This window comes from Siniperca chuatsi, linkage group LG14 (genome assembly GCF_020085105.1).
Source record: "Siniperca chuatsi isolate FFG_IHB_CAS linkage group LG14, ASM2008510v1, whole genome shotgun sequence".
Lineage (NCBI taxonomy): Eukaryota > Metazoa > Chordata > Actinopteri > Centrarchiformes > Sinipercidae > Siniperca > Siniperca chuatsi.
Genome location: NC_058055.1, coordinates 10759778 through 10778104, shown reverse-complemented (window position 1 = coordinate 10778104; position 18327 = coordinate 10759778). Strand labels below are relative to the sequence as shown.

The 18327-nt window shown below is 39.6% G+C and overlaps 2 protein-coding genes across 4 annotated transcripts; one reads left to right on the top strand and one right to left on the bottom strand.

Moving 5' to 3' along the window:
- Positions 1 to 971: 971 nt before the first annotated feature.
- On the bottom strand, positions 972 to 9710 carry chrne (cholinergic receptor, nicotinic, epsilon). Of its 3 annotated transcripts, none has more exons than XM_044223747.1 (12): positions 9492 to 9710; positions 5430 to 5563; positions 5222 to 5266; positions 4934 to 5043; positions 4639 to 4794; positions 4211 to 4311; positions 3933 to 4133; positions 3240 to 3354; positions 3017 to 3131; positions 2718 to 2925; positions 2198 to 2331; positions 972 to 2037 (listed from the first exon to the last, which is right to left on the bottom strand). In XM_044223747.1, exons 1-12 carry the CDS (start codon positions 9559 to 9561, stop codon positions 1870 to 1872), a joined length of 1557 nt encoding a protein of 518 aa, XP_044079682.1. In that variant the 5' UTR covers positions 9562 to 9710; the 3' UTR covers positions 972 to 1869. The 3 variants fall into 3 exon arrangements, with proteins under 3 accessions (XP_044079682.1, XP_044079683.1, XP_044079684.1); XM_044223748.1 differs by lacking the exon at positions 9492 to 9710 and adding an exon at positions 7896 to 8610; XM_044223749.1 differs by lacking the exon at positions 9492 to 9710 and adding an exon at positions 7896 to 8608 and having other exon boundaries at positions 5430 to 5558.
- A 3147-nt stretch (positions 9711 to 12857) lies between these two features.
- gltpd2b (glycolipid transfer protein domain containing 2b) lies at positions 12858 to 17901 on the top strand. The gene is made up of 4 exons (XM_044223750.1): positions 12858 to 13451; positions 16023 to 16081; positions 16247 to 16425; positions 16567 to 17901. The coding sequence occupies exons 1-4, from the start codon at positions 13382 to 13384 to the stop codon at positions 17183 to 17185; spliced, it is 927 nt and encodes a 308-aa protein (XP_044079685.1). The 5' UTR covers positions 12858 to 13381; the 3' UTR covers positions 17186 to 17901.
- The last annotated feature ends 426 nt before the right edge of the window (positions 17902 to 18327 follow it).

Here is an 18327-nt window from a genome sequence, read left to right as displayed (position 1 = left end):
GGTAAAATAAACAATCATCAGATATAAGTAAATACTTACAAGATATAAGTAAAAACTGAGCAATATGTGGTGACAGTTTGAGACCCTTAGATAATTTACAATTAGACTAGGAAACTTGGTCTGGGGTGGTGCTGTTACTGGGAAATAAGCCCTTTCTACTTTAGTGTAGTACATTTTCACACCACATGGAGGTGTTCAACCACACTCACACCAAAAGTCTAACTAAGGATTTACAAATAATTTACAGCAGTGCATCACTGAGACTGAGCATGTTGATTTTAAGAATAAATCAAGATTCTAGGTGACTTTAGAAATGAATCCTGAGTTTTATTACACTGAGAATGAAATACATTTGTTAAGCATCTATTTGATACATACAAAATAATTATAAATCCAAACTTATTCAATGCATGTATGTTTGTTTTTCACCTGAATGTACTGTACATAGCACATCTCAGAATATCTCTCAAATACCCGCTGAGGTAACTGTGAACACAACTGGACATAAAGAGAACGAACAAGATGACACTGAAAAGTTATAAGATTAAATTACAACACATTGGATATGTGCATTTTATCATGACTTTAAAAAGGATGAGTTTATCTTTTGCTAATTGTTTCTGTAAGCTTCCTGTTATAATGTTTGTTTTTTACATTATATTTACACTTCCAGCTGATCGTACTTAAGTTTCTCAGTAGAGGGACAAACACCCCTGAAGAACAGCAGACACACACCTAGACAGTATATTTAACCGTAATGCTGCTGTGACTGCTTATTACAGTTATCTGATCATTTTCTCTCTTTTAAAACATTCTGAGATGCATATGGTCCAATCAGATGTATAAAACACTACATATACAACTACTTTGACATTCATTCAAGATTCAAAACGCCTTTTCCCTAATTTTATGTGTCATTGGGGTTTTCACACAACTCACACTTTGTAATAAATTCATTAAACAAGTCAGGATGCACAAAATCAAATATTTATTTAAAAAACATGGAATCAGGACAATATCACTCCGAGCCATCTACCTCTAACTAGACTTTTTTAATAAATAAGTCATAGTAAAAAGAATAAGGCTTTGATTCAGAGCTGGCTCAAGTTACATGCACAGATTCTTCACGTAAGACATAGTACATGCAGGGAAAGGTATCCAGACTTCAGCAGATATGTTTTGCAGTGGGATACATGGATGATTCTCATAAGCCCATGGAAGATGGGCAACTTTAGCACACCACATGTAATTAAAATCAGTTCATCAGTTAATGAACCTTATTTATTGCTATTTATTAATACAGTTATATACTGAACTTATGGCTCCATGTAATACATAATGCTGTAATAGTTTTGATTTGAAAAGTTCTTCACTGCAACAGAAATAACTTTCTCAACATGGTAGTGAAAATCCTTCAGCCTTGACCTGAAGTCTGAACTTGCTTAAACTCACACTGTTGAGTCTTTTATACCACAAAACTGACAAATAATAATTGTACTTTGTATGATTTTCATGATGATGATGATTGTGATGATAATGATGAGGATTTAAAACATCACTTTTTTAACTAGACCTGATCCATCCATTTGATGTATACATCCAAAGAACTCACACTAAGATGAAGAACTTAGAACTAAGTTGCAAGTTTGAATGAAAACCCTCATCTGCCTGACAAGTGTTCACAAAGATAAGTCTGAGCTGTGAATATGAACACAGACAGATTTGTTGTTAAAACTCTGTTATTAAAGCCCTGCTAACTCAACCCTGAATCTGAGCCTGGGACTCAATGAGCAAGACTGCCCAGCCTTATAGACAGCATGAGGCACAGTGACCCTTGGAAAGGTTTCATCAGAGAAAAACATTGTTTTGTTAACTCGGGACATATTTTTTGCTCTGCCCAGGAAATGGAAATTCAGGTGCCTGGTTGAAGTGTCCTGTTAAGAAGATCCCCACTGTGCCGATGATGAAGAGGAGAATGGCAGCCCAGAAACACACCTTGTCAATCATCTTCCCAATCAGTACCCAGTTTTCAATTTCCTTTATTTGGAAATAAAGTGAATAGAAGTTAAATACCTAAGATAACAGTTAGCCTTAAAACAATTATAGACAGGAAGATATGTAATAGACACGTCCAAAACACAATTGAAATTACGTACAAACTGTTGGCTAGGCAGATAAAGTTTAAAGTAACACTCACAGATCCAATGCTATTTTGTTGTCTTGTACTCTCAGCAATGAAATTGCAGGCATCCACACATTGCTTGATCTCAGGTGCAGCTTGGGCCAAACTCTTATACAGATTGGCTGTGCTGCTGACATCTATATTATCCACTAGGGGGAAGGAGACACTGACAGTTAGATAACAGAATGCCCCAGCATCACAGGCATCTCTGATGGTGATGAGGCAAAAAAGGAAAAAGGGTGTTAAAGGACATATAATATGCCTGTAATACACACATATGTGGCTAATGTAAGGGATATGAATAGATGTGACACAGTCTACGTGTAAAACAATATCTGTATCATGATGTTTATACAAAAAATGAATGGAGCACCAATAAATAATTCAATTCACACAATGATCAAACAAAGCTGCCGTAAATTCCAGTGAAGCACACCTTGTGGGAATTAACATTTTGTAGTGGCAAGGTGATAATTTATTAAAAAATGGGTCAGATTGTAGAGCTGGGTCATAGTTTTAAAAACAGACGTCTTACCAATCGATCGTGTGAGACCATGCCTCTCTCTTTGTTTGTCAAACATCATTTCACTGCGAGGTTGTTTCAGTACGTATTCCTCAGCTCTCTGCATGAGGCCAAAGGAGCTGCGCCGCCGCTCCCTCACTCCGTTTACCTCTGTTGTCACCTCACTGTCATCAACCAGTGGGGACATGCCTAGGAAGCGAGGTACCATTTCCAGGAACACCTGCAGGAGGCAGATAAGATAACAGTAGTTAGTTCACATAAAATAACTCTTAAATAGACACATTTGTCTTAACTGCATAGGATGTACTTACATGTTTGATGGTATGGGACATGGTATGAGTGTTGGGGCTACGCAGGGAGAAGTTCAGCACCACAATTTGATTAGTAGCAATGAGAGTAGTGACACACATAACAAAGATCAGGTACCTGAGGAAGACATTAGAGAAGATCTGTGTTGGAGAGGAGGGTCACACTGTGTGGATTAAAGACAAAAAAAACCCAGCAGAGGTCAGCAGAGAACACACACTGACTCACTTGCCGATGAGAGGGACAGAGAGAGACGTCTCAGGGATCTTCTGAGCAATAAGAAAGAGGAAGACAGTCTGAGCCAGCAAGACAGAGATGGATACAGTCAACTTTTGTCCCCCAGCTGTGAAGGGGACAACAGAGACTTAGGAGCCAAATAAAGACCACACCAAATAAAAAAAATCATACCAGTTTTGGGACCCAATACTTTCAGTAAATTCCCTGTGCTCAGGCACTATATATGCAGCATTAGCAATAATGCTACAGAGCATATATAAAGAGTTTTTAAAAAAAAACAAAACAATAGTTATACCATAATAACATCTGGCTTCAGTTAGGGATAGTGATAAAACAATACACTGAAAACAAATCTGCAAAGGGATACCAGTGTTTTCTTAACACTTTCTGACTGAAAATACTTAGTTCTGAATTTGGTCTTAGAGCCTCCTCAACTGAGCTCCATTTTAATGCTTATATAACAAAGCCAATAAAAAGGCTGCTTCTAAATTCTGGGACTTTTTATTATTGCCAGTATAAGAGTAGCTATTTTTAATACTAATCATTATTATTTCGTTTTATGTCCAAGTTGCAAAACATTTTCAGACTTGGTATTTTATAATAACCTTGTAATGTTGCCCCATTTGAAACAATAATTATCTTTGTAATAACAGCTGTAGGGAATTAGACGATGGCTTTACTGACCTTGTGCAGGTAGGAAGTAGGCCAGTACCACCAATGAGGAGATGAGGGAGCAGGGCAAGATGATGTTGATGATGTAGAAGAGGGGCTTCCTTTGGATAATCAGATTGAACGTGATCTCCTGATACTCTAGGTCATCTGGGGAATACCGTGCGTTGATCATCTTCCTGGCTGGACGATGGACGATGGCCCACTCGCCATTCTCTGAATGGTGAAAACATAATAAGCTGGAGAGGAATTGTGTGTTTTGAATATTGGAGTAGAATGTGAATGTACTGTACCTGTGAAAGCCTCGGGGTCGATGTCCACCCACTCTATAGTGTTGCCTGTTTCTCCAACAGCCAAGATGAGCTCCACTTCATTGGCACTGTACGTCTGGGATCTAGGGGTCGTGGCAGTGAGGATATAATAGAACAGAAAATGGTACTTACCTGGATGTAACTCCAGTTCTATGAGCATGTGCGTAGCCCTCTATTGGGTTTTGCTATTGGTTTACCCCAGCAGGGCTCCACCTCAGCACCCTGAGACAGATCTTTGCACTGGTTGGTGAGTGCAAAGATCTGGCCCAGGGTGCAGAAGCAGAGCCTGGATGGGATACACCAATAGCACAGTCTGTCAGAGGGCAAAGCATGTACAAAATAGAACAAACTTATAAATCGGCAACTATATATAGTATATACAGTAAATTTTGAAATTATTTGGACCACACCTGAATGCTAGCGTGCAGTTTTGATAATCAAATGGGAAGTAGGTGATCTCAATGGCACAAGTGCTGCGGTAGATAGCAGGAGGCAGCCAATACATCCAACCACTGCTGCTGATCAACACATTGGCATAGTAAGCCACATCAAACTTTCCATCGATGCTGCAGAGATTGAGGATGAAGAAAAGGAACAGTTCACACCAGACTTTATACAAAAAAAACAATTAAAAAAAACGGTATGATGACACTGACAGGCAGGGAAAGAAATGCAGGATTTCCCTCCTCTTTGTTACTGCCTTACTTGTTCTCAAGGACAATGTCAGGAAGCCAAACAGTGTTGCATGGGACACGAATAACATCAATGCCATAATATTTAGATGTGTTCCAGGCAAGGCGATAATCAGTCCATTGCTGTTGATGACATTTGAGAGAAAGGTCGCCAGTGACATTAAAAACTAGACACAACAGAGGGCTGAATAAGTGAGAAGGAGTGAGTCCTGTTGGCAAAATGAACCTTAATACCAAATGTCTTGCCAGGATTTGTACAAACATAACAAACACATAAGTATGAAGAGAGGGAAAAACTCACAATCTCAATCCACACATTGCTCGTCAGAGTCTCCTCCTTTTCATTCTGTGGTATAAGTGAAGAAGTAGTATGAAAATTTTAACCGTAGTTGTTGATCATGCACTGCTAAGTTATTACTCCTGTGACCCAACAGCCATTATTGTGCTTGTGTGTATTTGCTGTTTGCAGCCAGGCTTTGTTGCAACAAGTAGGAAGAGCGAGCTCTCACCAGAGAGATAAGGTTAGTGAGGGTCAGCTTGATCTGAACCTCCACCTTGTCTTCGGGATGAACCACTGGGCGAATATTCTTGTTGTAGCCTCTGAACAAGTCGCCGATCAGATGCGACTCCTCATTACACTGCACTACATGAAAAAACAGATGAGAAATGGAGAGAGTTTATGTGCATATGTGTTGGAATTATGTCTGATTAACATTTCATGACGGTAGGGGGATAAACATCTGAAATAGTCTAAAGTAAATGATGTTGATGCATGTGGTAAATAGCGAGTTGGGTAAATAAGACTTCCAGGAGGGGATCATCATAAAGAACCACAAGTGACCAGAAATCTACCTACCTACCTAACTTTTGTTAGCTTGCTTTTTATTAAAGCAAGACTATGTAACTCCTGACAGAAGAAATAACTAATTATTTCCTAACACACCCTTCCTTGATTCAATGCACTCAAAGGTTTTGCTTCTAAAGCTTTCCTTGGTCTGTTATGACCAGTAGCGTATAGTGGCTAATTTTAGCCAATGTTAGCACTTTAGATAGATATTGCTGTGCAACTGACATTATTCAGCCAGTTTGGTGACATTGTGACTCTTTTCTACTTATACTGCTGTTACACTATGTTTTAGCATTTACCATAATCTTGTAATTGTCACCTGTGGCCACTTGTTCAGCAAAAGTTACAAAGTCTCACTTTAAAGAACCCTGTTTTTACATATTGAAACATGCCATCTTCATTATTTGGTTACAATTCAGCAATGTTACAGTTTTTGTTAAGAATTTAGAATAGCTCAGAAATATTTTGTACGGTCTGAAAGGCGGGTAAACTAAGTTTGGGTCAGTTAATTTAAATATGTGCATATCAGTACTCTCTAATATTAACACTGACACACTGTGAGCATAAATATTGTCATTGCTTTCCAGTCCTGTCCATAACTTATTGAATAATGACTAGAAAAATGTGGTGCTGATGAAAAATAAGGTCTTTTTATGTGTACATAGAAGCACGCATACTGTATGTTTAAACTATAACAATCCATAATGGGCACATACAGACAGTATTTCAGTCCTTAAATTTATTTCGTTGCATCTACATGTACATATGTTTTTGATCAAGTGTTGTGGAATGTCAAATGCACTTCTGTAGTAAATATGATTTGTATGTTTTGCTGTGTGGGTGCACACACGTTTTGCATCCTCAGAGAAATGAGCCAATGTATTTAAGATTTGCCAGGAGTCTAGAAACTAGTAACCATGCCCAAAACTGCACTTAAAGGCAATGGTATCATCATACCGTACTCCTCGGACACACTTTATTTCAGTATAAACTTCAAGAGAGACTAAGAGAGAGAAAGGCAGAGGTTATTTCCGACCCCATTACATCTTCCCTCCCAGCTGTCACTATCAATAGCTCAGATTACATAGCAGCTGAGAAACTCTAAACTAGGACTTTAAGTCACATTCAGGTCATCTACAAAATCATCAATATCACCATTAGGCAGAAATGGTGACAGTAACACATACTACGAAGCAGTAAAGATGTCGTCCCCCGTGATTGATTCATTCCCGGGGCTGCCTGGTCTAATCAGGCACAAATATGTCACATGGTTTTGAGCTGTAATCATAATTCTCCCATGGGACAATCTGTGTAGTAGGTAGTGTAATGACAGTGGTGAGATGTCTCACTTCCCAAGGGTTTGTCACTTTGAAATGTGAGAATGCAGCGGTAAGGTGTGTCATTCCATTGTGTTTCATCAAAATCCAGCAACACTGTAGCATCCCTTTAGGCCAATATCCCTGAGTTTGTAAACAGATCCATAGTACTTCCTCCAATTTCATCACGGAGGAAAACAAAGACAGTTCTCCCTAATAGGAAAAGTATAGGGATTGCTTAGAAAGTCCTGTGACAGCCAGCTTACTGTATCTACTGGTATTACTACTATAATTCTATAATAGTACAATAGAATAGCACTTGATTTTTTCACCGATGTACAAAAAGACGGCTGCAAAGACACATTTTCAAAGCATTGCTGATGTTGCATATTTTTACGTACCAGATTTCAAACAAAATATACATTGTAAACAGCAAGTAGACAGAGAGGGAAACTGACTTTTAAAGTGTGCCATGTGAGTTGCACAGTATGGGATGTACTTCTAAATACAGTCAGCCAACTCACATGGATCAGTTAAATTATCATGTGGATACAAAGTACGGTTAATGACCTCTGAAAAACCTCTGAGGGGATGTGAGGCTGATCAAAATGGTCAAATGGGTTGGATATTTAAAACTTTGGCAGATGAAATCATTAGATATACTAGCTGTAAGTGAAAAACTGTTTTTCTGTGATTTGGCTGTACTGACCTTTTAAGGTGACCAGAAGGAAGGCAGCACAACATGTCAGAACAACAGGTAAACATTACAACATCACTGTTTGATTGGGGTAAAAAAAAAAAGCCAAGCTCACCATAGTTGACCGTGTCCCATTGTCCAATGCACAATGTGACCATTTTGAACATGAGAAGCAAAGGGATTTTAATTTGATCTAGCAAGAGGAAGAGGAGCAAGAGGAAGAAAGCGTCTGGTCCATCTTCCAGTAAGTATCTTTTCTAGGAGGAGTTCAGCCCAGCATCTCAGCTCTGTTATCAGTCAGTTGCTTTCCTGTCCACTACATCATGTTCTGATCATCACAACTCGATGAAGACCAAAGGAGGAGCAGAGTTCATTCCTAATATTAGACCTAATATTACACGGCGATTGAGTTTGACTTAATGCCAAGATTGGAAGTACAGCTGTTGCGCTAAGTGTATAGAGATCAAATGGCTGACACCAGCCTCAACTCAAGTTCATCTCAGGTTTTCAGTCTGACAGTGATAATGTCAAGTTGATAAGTAAATTCCTGCAACACTGTGTTTATCTGTAAGGGTGTAAAAAGCCTGTCTGCGACAGAGTCTGCATTGTTCCTCCTGGATGTCAGTTTCACAGTCCTCAGTCTTATTCCCAGCATCCTATGCTTTCTCAGGGAGGGTGAGCAGTGTCGGGACACCCTGTTTGAAAATGGACACCAATCCAACAGCACTGTTTCTAAACTCCATGTGATATTTGAGAATCGTGGTAACCATGCCAGACAAATAATGTCAAGAGTCTACATTTCAGGGTGACTCTTGTCCATGCTGGCACCTTGTCACTGAGGACTTTTTTTTAACTACTCCAGTGACCTCTGCCAAGTTGATGGACTCAAGAAGCATTTGCCCACAACTGTTGAGAGCAACTCATCATACCTTTCCCTCCTGAGTGGCCAAAAAGATTTGCAGTATAATTTAAGCACCCCAAAATCATATTTTTTTAAACTTCCATCATATCCAAGCTTTCTGCTTCCATTGAAGCTGTAGCCTTTCTGGTCTGCTGTTACCCTCCTTTTGCAGAATCCCATCTGTGCCAACCAGAACAGCTCAGCTCAGCTCAGCTCAAAAGCACAGATGACCTTCTGCATTACTTGATGCTAATGTGCCCATCTGATAAATTTAATTGACTATATGCTAAGTAATACTTAATCATGCAACAGGTTATGGAACAGATGATCCCTGTCGACATAAGTATCAATGGTTATGCACGGATGTGCACTTACTGTATATGAGCAGAGACAAAAGCCCCAAATGCTTTGTATATGGTTTGCCTTGAACGCCAAATGTTAAAAAGCCATACAAGTCTATAAATAAAGTGCGTAGTCTAGTGCGCACATGTGCACAAAAAGCCAGCTCAGACAATAATTATGTTTATATCCACTTTACAGCAGTATCTACATATACTATATATTGTAGATATACTGTATGTATGCTTGCAGATATGCTATTAACAGAAGTAAAAGGATTTTTTCTGCTTCCAAAACTAGTTAAAATCTATATCATATACACAAATTTGATAATTTACAACAGTATGTGTGTACACGTTTTCAGGAAGTCTAAAGTATGGAAAGTTTTGTCTGGCAGATAATTTTGATCGATAAGAAGGTAGCTAGCCAGTGGATGAGGATTTGCCAAAAGTTTGTCACTGCGCCACTTACCCTGAACCATTGAAGTCCCGAGAACAGTTACAACTCCAAAAAATATCCAAAAACTGTGCGCTGCCATCATGTTCCAAGACCTCTCCACTGCACAATACTGCACTATATTTAAATATTAAGTTTGAGAGAGAGAGAGAGAGAGAGAGTAAAAACAGAGAGGAAGAGCCCTAAATCCCCCACCAAACGCCCTGACTGTCGCCCACCCCGGCTGTCGCTATCCATGGCTCACATTACACAGCAGCTGGGAAGCACTAAACCAGGACTTCAAGTCACACTCCAGTCACCCACAATAATCATCATCATGATCATTATTTCTTTGACAAAATGTAGGCCATGGTGAGACCTTTCCTCCAATATCCCATAATGTTCCTTTTAATTTTTATAGATGATAATAGTTTTATTTTGATATTTGTGTCAGATTTCAAAATAAATTGTAGGCTTACTATGACTGTTTCTTTTGATCACCAATGGCACATTTTCAAAGTGACGCTGACTTTGCATATTTGTGTGTAACTTATGTCTTAATAGAATATGTAGTTCTGTGTGTGTGTGTGTGTCAACCAGAGCAAAAACAAAAAACCCAATAAACAGAGAGACACATGTCGCAAGGTGAACAGGTGACGTGCTGTGCAGGCCTGCTCTCCCCCTGCTATGTGTCCAGGATATTTATACATACAGCAGAGCCTTACCACTTCAATAGCAGACTCCATTAGTGAGAGAGTATCTGCAGACCACAGTGGTGGGGTTGGAGGGCTGGAGGCAGACAATCCTCATAAAACCATGGAGACAGAGACTTGTTTCTGCATCAAGGTAAGTCAGATAACTTCTTCCAACTGAAGTGGATCATGCTACAGAGGCAACTCTAAAATGTACAAACCAGACTGTCAGGACGTTTTACTCATTTCACATCCAGAGACTAAATTTGCTATTATAATTAGTACTGTGAGTAATATAAGTAATGTCACTCTGCAGTGTCAAGGGCAACACACTGATTTTTGGAATGTGCCATGTGAGTTGCACAGGATGTGATGTACTAAATATATGTTTAGGGAAACAGAGATGAGCTTCTTTAAGGTAACTGGAGCCTCCAGAAGGCAGATTATGTGTCTCAAACTCAGTTAAAGCTCAGAGACAGAAGAAGGGCTGGATCTGTGCAGCCTCAAAGACCATTCACAGAGCAGAGCTGCAGTATACTGCTGTAGCAAAACAATATGCATTTGAGATGTAGCCAAACATGGGCCAATTAAAAGATCAGAGGGAGAAAAGGACATTTTAAGATAAAGGAACCTTCCAACAATATGTTCAGTTTAGGTTGGTGTTTCCCAACCACAACCAGTCTGAGCGAAGCCCAGTGATTGCTTTTCTAGCTTCTTCCGTACAGCTAATGTCAAGAAAAAGAAAAAAAAACAAAAAGAAAAAAGAAAGAATTTTTCTCTCAACTCCACCCAATTTTATTTGGCAATCCTTTAAAATAACTGACATGGAGGTATGTCGGTGCAACATGTCAGACAGGCGTGTGTAACTTGTTTTCATAACAAGTGCTGTAAATATAGCCACATTCAGTGAAACAGGGGGTTCAAAACGTTGTAGAATTATTGCAGTTGGACCAAGAACTGTATCTGAGTATGCAATGGCATCATTTTTTTAAATCGGCAGTGCCTGTTGTGCATCCATGGATAGAGTTATAATAACAGTTGAACTCATATCAGTAAATGTGCCTAAAATGTACTGTGAATCTATAAACACTCACTCACTCTCACAATAAGACAGTGTAGTCCCTCATTCGTCCAGGAGTGTTCTATCGTAGAAAAGGTTTCAGTCGTAGTCATCTGGACACTGTTTTCAGAATCAAGACATTTTGGCTCCCATCCGGAAGTCATTCTCCACTCTCACAATGTAAACCTCTGTTATGGGATTTACATGAGATTTTGAATGCTTGTTGCAAAAAAAGTTTGAAACTTCAGACCAAGGTTGTACCTCATCCTGCGAGCCATTAGGGGTCACATCCACAAGAATCAATAACAATCATACATTTTTTTAATTTGCTTTTGAATGTCTGCACTATTGTCATTACACACAATCATCCAGCTCTGGAGATGTCTGTTCTACTTAAATTTGAACTTTATATTTTTGTTGAAAACTATGGGACAATTTTAAACAGTCAACTAAACTGGATTACATTGATAATCCTGGTGCTGTGGTTAAATGTTTTGACTCTCCAGTGTGGTAGTATCTGGCAGTGACAAAATACCTCTTTCCTGCTCTACTGAACCTCCATACATAAACATACTCACACAGTGTGAATTCATACCATGTGTTTTAGTCTACTAGTACTGTGCACTTGTGCATCACATAAAGAACCAACCGCTTTTTTACCACAGACAAATATGCATTTTTAAGAACTATATCTATTTTTAAATGTTTGTTATTTCATCAGAACATTTCATCAGCGAGTACCAGTTGAGTGGAGTCAAACAGTTCAAGTCTTCTGAAAGGGTCACATGTTTGAGTGAAAGCCCCATGTCTGGCCCCTCCCCGCCAAGTCATTAATGCCCCTGCTTTCACCATTTTCCCGCTCCTCCACTGCAAAATACCACTGTTAAGTCCCTCATCATGAGCACACATGTGGTTTGGCTTGAGTGGGCAGTTCAATGTCTGTTCACTTCCCCCCACAGCAGCAGCAAACCCGGTGATAGGGACCCCTGATAATCATGGGCACACCCTGCATGCGCTACATTAGTCCTCTTGTTTTACTGATGCATCTCAGACTTTAGACTTAAATAATCAAATGACATCAGTAAATAATTAGCATTTAGAAATGGCCAAAATGAAATAAGTTATAGAATATGAATCAATGTGTGTAAAAGATATGGTGACAAGAAATTATGTGGGGTTTTTTTAAAATCCCAAATAGATTCATTTTGTTTGCTCTCACTGTGTAGAGCTGCAGATATCTTTCTCATATCTAGAATTAGATTCGCATGAATGGACATCTTTGTTCCTTTTTGCTGTCTCAGCTCAGATAAGCTTGGTTGGAGTTTGTTATTCATTGACAAACATGGGTGAACATGAATCAATACAGAGGTTTAATCCAGGTTGTTATGACTTTAACAAAATAATGAAGATAAATATAGAGTGGTGGTGGGGTACATTTGTTTACGAGACTCATATGTTTCGTGTTATTCTCTCATTTAAACCAACATGTTTTCAGAAATGTGTGTCAGCACTGTTGTAGGAGGTTGTGGTGGTGCTCTTAATGGTGTGTGTGAATGAGAGCGAGAGAGAGAGGGAGGAGGGAGGGTGGTGGTGGTTGGAGGAGTGGAGAGAGAGCAAGTGTTTACTCGAACCTACCAAAACATAGAACATCTATAGAAGATGAATCTGGAGGAAGGGGGTTACTGGCGGACAAGCTACGTTGGCTCTGCTTTATCAGCTAATGGCTGCACTCGGCTGAACTCTGGACCTTCAGATTGAGCAACACAACAAGAGACAGGCAGCTTCCAAATCACTTAGAAACAAAGGTGGGATAGAGGAAAGATGTGAATCAAGGAAAGTCAGAGAAAATCAAAAAAGAAAGAGCAACAACAGGCTGAGTTGTAACACTGTGAGGAGGGAAAACAGCAGTTGTAAAATAGAGTTAAACATTGATAGAGTGTCTTTGAGGTAGGATTGTTGCAAGAACCTTTTATTTAGGGTTTTGGGGGAGAGTATGAAAGATTTGAGAGGACGGGGGGTGTGGGGGGGGTCAGAGGCAGGGGTCCAGTACAGAGTAATTGTGGTGACAGCCAGTGCAAGGGGACAAGGACTCATGTGAGACACAGAGGAATTAAAAGATAGGGACAAAGAGACAGAACAGCGAAGGACTGGTAGACCCAAAACTGGACTTCAGTATGGGTGTTAAGAGCAAGGCTGCTGCAGCTATCGTAGTCTTGCTGCTGTTCCTCGGCTCCCTGTGGCTCCGTGAGTATTTCTGTGTGTGTTTGTGTGTGTTTGGTTTCTATGTTGTACTATTATTCTATACAATCTCTCCCTTGTTTGAAATGCCTATGCTGCAGATCAGGATTGTGTCACATGGTGTAGTGGCTGCAGAATTAAGCATGGTGGTCACACCACTTTTTGCTCACTCTTTATGCTCAAAAATAATTTTAACAACACAAGAAATTTTTCTATATGCGCTTTGATATGTTATTAGAATGTGATTTGAGCTATTTTCAGTCACATCAGATAAACTATTACCTAAATAGACTTTTTACACATGATGTTATTTTTGTAGACAAAGATTTTTGAGACATAATGACATCTAAAGGTCTATAATGCAAAACATCACCAAACTCTTTCTGTCTTATTTTAGGAATCTTTGTTCATTTTAATAAGTCTCCAAAAATATTTACCTGTATCTTTGCTTGGCTTGAAATTCTAGTATGACAAAATAAAGTGCAGCACATAAGAGAAAGAAAAAAGCATCCTTTAGTATAAGAAAATATATAACTTTAATGGTTCATTCCCATTTCAATCTAAAAGTCAACAAAACATTTTTATAATTATATAGATTTTATGGGGAAAAGAATTCAATGGCATTTAAAAGCAGTGTAACAATGTTCAAGTGTGACCATGTGATTTTTTCTCGAGCTTGGATTACATTAAAAGATTTGAGAGACGTGAGTCAGAGTGCAAACTGAGCTGAAAGGTTTTCAGATGGAAGCACAAACAGCCAGCTCTGCATCGTCATAGTAACTCAATTAGGAAACTTAAATTTAGATACAGCTCTTAGTTTGTTGTGGCAAGACTTCACATCCCTCATTATTGGCAACATCTACAGTAGGTCACTGTTAAGTTAGAGATACATTTCTGACAGCTGTTAGACGGGCTCTGTGTTTAATTTGAAGTGAGGCAGTTTGGTAGCTCAGTGAGGCTAACTAGCCAGGCTATCAGACAGGGAGCTCAGTAGGTCTGGACAGTCTTCCAGGGTCAGATTGAAGGTGGATCTTTTGTGATGTTTCTGTTAATGACTCAGTGACTTTGTCCCACCCAGTCACGCAACACATTTGTGAGCGACATCACTGGCAGCTTTTGTGGCTTTTGGTTGTGAGGTGGTCAGATACACCGGTCCCTAATGTGTGGTCGGAACACCTGCAGGGGGACATAACAGAGGAATAGTTTGACTTCAGTAAGCTGACTTCATATACCACAGTTGAATTAAACAAGGCATGCTGGGAAATGCTTGGAGGAACCCCCAAATCCTTCACAAATGAAATACCCTGATTTGAATTTTAAGATATACTATATAGCAGTTTTCAAATTCATTTAATAGTTATTTTCATAACTGCAACTTATCTTGCTATATAGTATAATTATGGTGTGTGTGTGTGTATGGATCTTGTGGCCTAATAGAGTCATGTAGTTAGAGAATTCGATAGAGCCTGAAACTGATCCCAGCAACTTGCACACATGATGCGTGCTGAGGAAGTCAGTGTTTGAGACAGTCACTTAAAATCACAGGGTTTGCTTTGTCACAGGCTGGAATGTGCTCATAAAGGATTAATACTCAACATTATGATCTGCTGTCAAAAAAATGTTATTTGCTGCCTTAAGAATGCTTGTCTTTGTGTTGTATGCTGTACAGTATGATCTAAAAATCTGGCTGGAATTAATCAAGTGTGTAAGAACAAATAGAGTCAGCCTTTTCATTATCAGTTTCTGGATTTAACAGGATAACAGATCTGTCACATGACAGTAATGCTTGTTAATGAGCCATTATAAAAGAAAGGATACTCTCATCTACCTTAAAGCAGTTATAATCGATATTTTTATAAATAAAAATGTATGAAATGACAATGTGAAAGGGGTTGCTCGTAATGATGAACTTATGAACAGTTATCACCCGAATGATCTGCAGCTCTTCTCAGCTTTACAGAGCTTTATAGTGAGTTAAAGCTCATTGTTTAACTGTCTGGTCCACAACTCTACTGTTTCGTTTCACTCTCACCACTCTCATAGTGTTGTTTTCAGCAGAAGGCAACAGGCAGCACACTACGTGCTCAGCAAAATAGATTTATTTAATAGACAGCTAAAGTGACAGATATTTCCCTCAGGAGTTGGTGTAGACCAAAAACCGAGCTAAAAGTGAATATATATTGGACTTACATTTGCCAGGTGGCCAGAAACACGACTATAAATGAATGCTGATGTTGCTCTGTAACTGCTGGATGTGTAAATGCAACTGTTCACTATCAAATTTGCCATACTACCTTAAAAGGTGATGATATGTCAATTTGTTTCTGCTGCAACCAAAAAAATAAAATCAGTTATTGCAGGTTTAGTGTGTGGATTGACCATTGACCCAGCATTCTTTATAATTAAAATGGAAATCCATAAATATTTTATTTTAATGTGTTAATGCAGTCATGCAGCACAGAATGTGTTTGACACAGCGTTGAAGTTTTATCATAAAAAAAAACGCCTCTGTTTCAGTGGGAAAGTTTCTGCAAAACGAACTGTTCTCTTGTTTCTCATTACAATGTCTCACTGCAGAGGGAGGTTTGGATTACCACTGGGATTCTTGTTTAAAAGGTTATAATCAGGGGAATAAGGTAAGAGCACAAGCAAATTATAAAGCAGTTACTTATTACATTTCCTCCACAGTTGATTTTGTAAAGCAGATGGCTAATTTGAATGTGGAGAATCACTCGTTCTCTCTTTCTTTGTCTCTGTCAATCGCCCCAACACTCACACACCTCCCATCCCCCCACTGTTAGCTTCACCAGCTGTACAACAGCAGTGGGGCCAATGGGGCTGAGGGCCCACAGGTCCTGGAGGGATGCCCTGGTCAGACCTTCCAGGTGTCACTGCTGCTCTCCCACCTGCTGGCTGCACCGGCCTACACCTCAGACGTGCTGCTGCAGCCGTATCTGTCCACCTGGGACGAGCTCGTGAAGTAAGATCATCAGATAAAGCAAGAGTACAGTCAGAGAGATAGATTCGTTTACAGCCACTAAAAGGAATGAAGTAATTTATGGTTTATGGCATAAGCTGGACTCTGTAAAATGATTCATCCTGTTCTGTGTTACTCCTCCAGGTTTATGGAAGCTCTGGGCCCGATGGTGGGACTGATATCTAATGAGATAAAAAGCAAGACCTCTATAATCCGCCAACTGGCCCTGTTGGCTGAAGAGAACCCTGAAGCAGAGCTTGGCCCAGATATACATTCAATAAACGCTGTGAAAACAAAGGCTGGGACAGAGAATAATCTGGAGGCCTCACAGCACACCGGTGCTTACCACTCTGTGTGCTCCATGATCCGGGTGGAGCTGAACCGAGGAGTGGTGGACTTCAACCAACAGACGGACTCTGGATGCCGGACTCTTCTGCGTCTCCATCGCGCTCTGCTTTGGCTGAAGCTCTTCCTGGAGAAGCTGGCTGAGACACCGGTGACTGGCCGGTTCAGGAGCCCCTCAGAGCTGTGTCGTGAGGCCTACAAGAGCACCCTCGCGAAACACCACACCTGGTTAGTCCGCAATGCTGCCGAGCTGGCCTTCATTGCCATGCCAGAGCGGGGTTTCTTCTTCAGGCTGGTGTGTGTGCAGAACCAGGGGGAGCTAAGTACAATTCTGAACAGAGTGGTTCAGGCCATTGGAGAGGTTTACAACAGGACACAGAAAGCCCTGGATGATAATGGCATGTTGTACTTGCCATAGAAAGGGGACTGTCAGACTGGTTTTGCACTGTCCTGCTGGGCATCACACATAAACCTCTATCTACAAACGAGGTGAAATATGAATGGACTTGATTTTTTCAGTTAAAATTCACATGTGCCATATTTTTCCTCCCAACCAAAGTGCTGTGTCAACAATCAACTAATACTGAAAGTCAGTTTGCCTTCAGTTTGTAGACATTCCTCAACAAATGTTATGAGATCATGTCTCAACTTGTCCTCATCTTAGAGGCATTTTTTAAGGCAGAAGATTGTGATTAGGCTGGCTAAAAACAGACTGTGAATTAAGTGGACACAATAACATGAACACCACACATCTAAAACAAATCCATTGCAACAACAATTAGTGAAGCTTATAATGTGGGTGCCTAACCCCACCCTTTTGTGATTGGTAATGTTTTTACATTCAAAATTTGATTGAAAATGCTGCTGTTTTAATTGTAGATAATGCTTAATGATTTAGTCTGCTACCTCAGAACTGCCTGCTTCTAGATGCATTGTAGCCCTAAAATCTAGGACCAATCTATCCTGATTAAAGAGGTATTACACAAAAAAATCTATATGTGCTGAACAAAGGACAATATGATGCTTCACAGTAACTGTGGTGTGAGTGTGGAGTATTAATTTCTTAGTTTTACACTGTAAGTTTTTATATCATGTTCAGAATGATTAAATATCTGTAAAAAAAAAAAAAAAAAAGTGAGAATCCAGTTGCCCATTTTCTGACGTCTGGTGCAGTAATGTGAGAACTCTGACATTTAAATGCTGCTGAACTGTTGTGTAATGTTATCCACCTTCCAGCAGAGGTTCCAATGCTCTGCTGCAGGCTAATCTTCACTTTTCTAACGTCTTGGTGGATATAATCTGCTCTGTGTGACACTCTTATCTGGACACATTTTGTGGAAATGAACAGGTTTTTGAAGCCAAATGCAAAGGCCTTTTCCCTCATAATATCTCTTTGTCTGTAAGAAAAAAATTTGATGTTATATCTTAAATATTAGAAAAAGTCCCGATCTGAAGAATATTAAAGGGTTGCAGATTATTCAGGATTATAGTATGTAGAATATGTGTAGAACAGAGAGAATAGCGTGTGTGAGTATCAGACACAGGCGCTTGATCAGACTA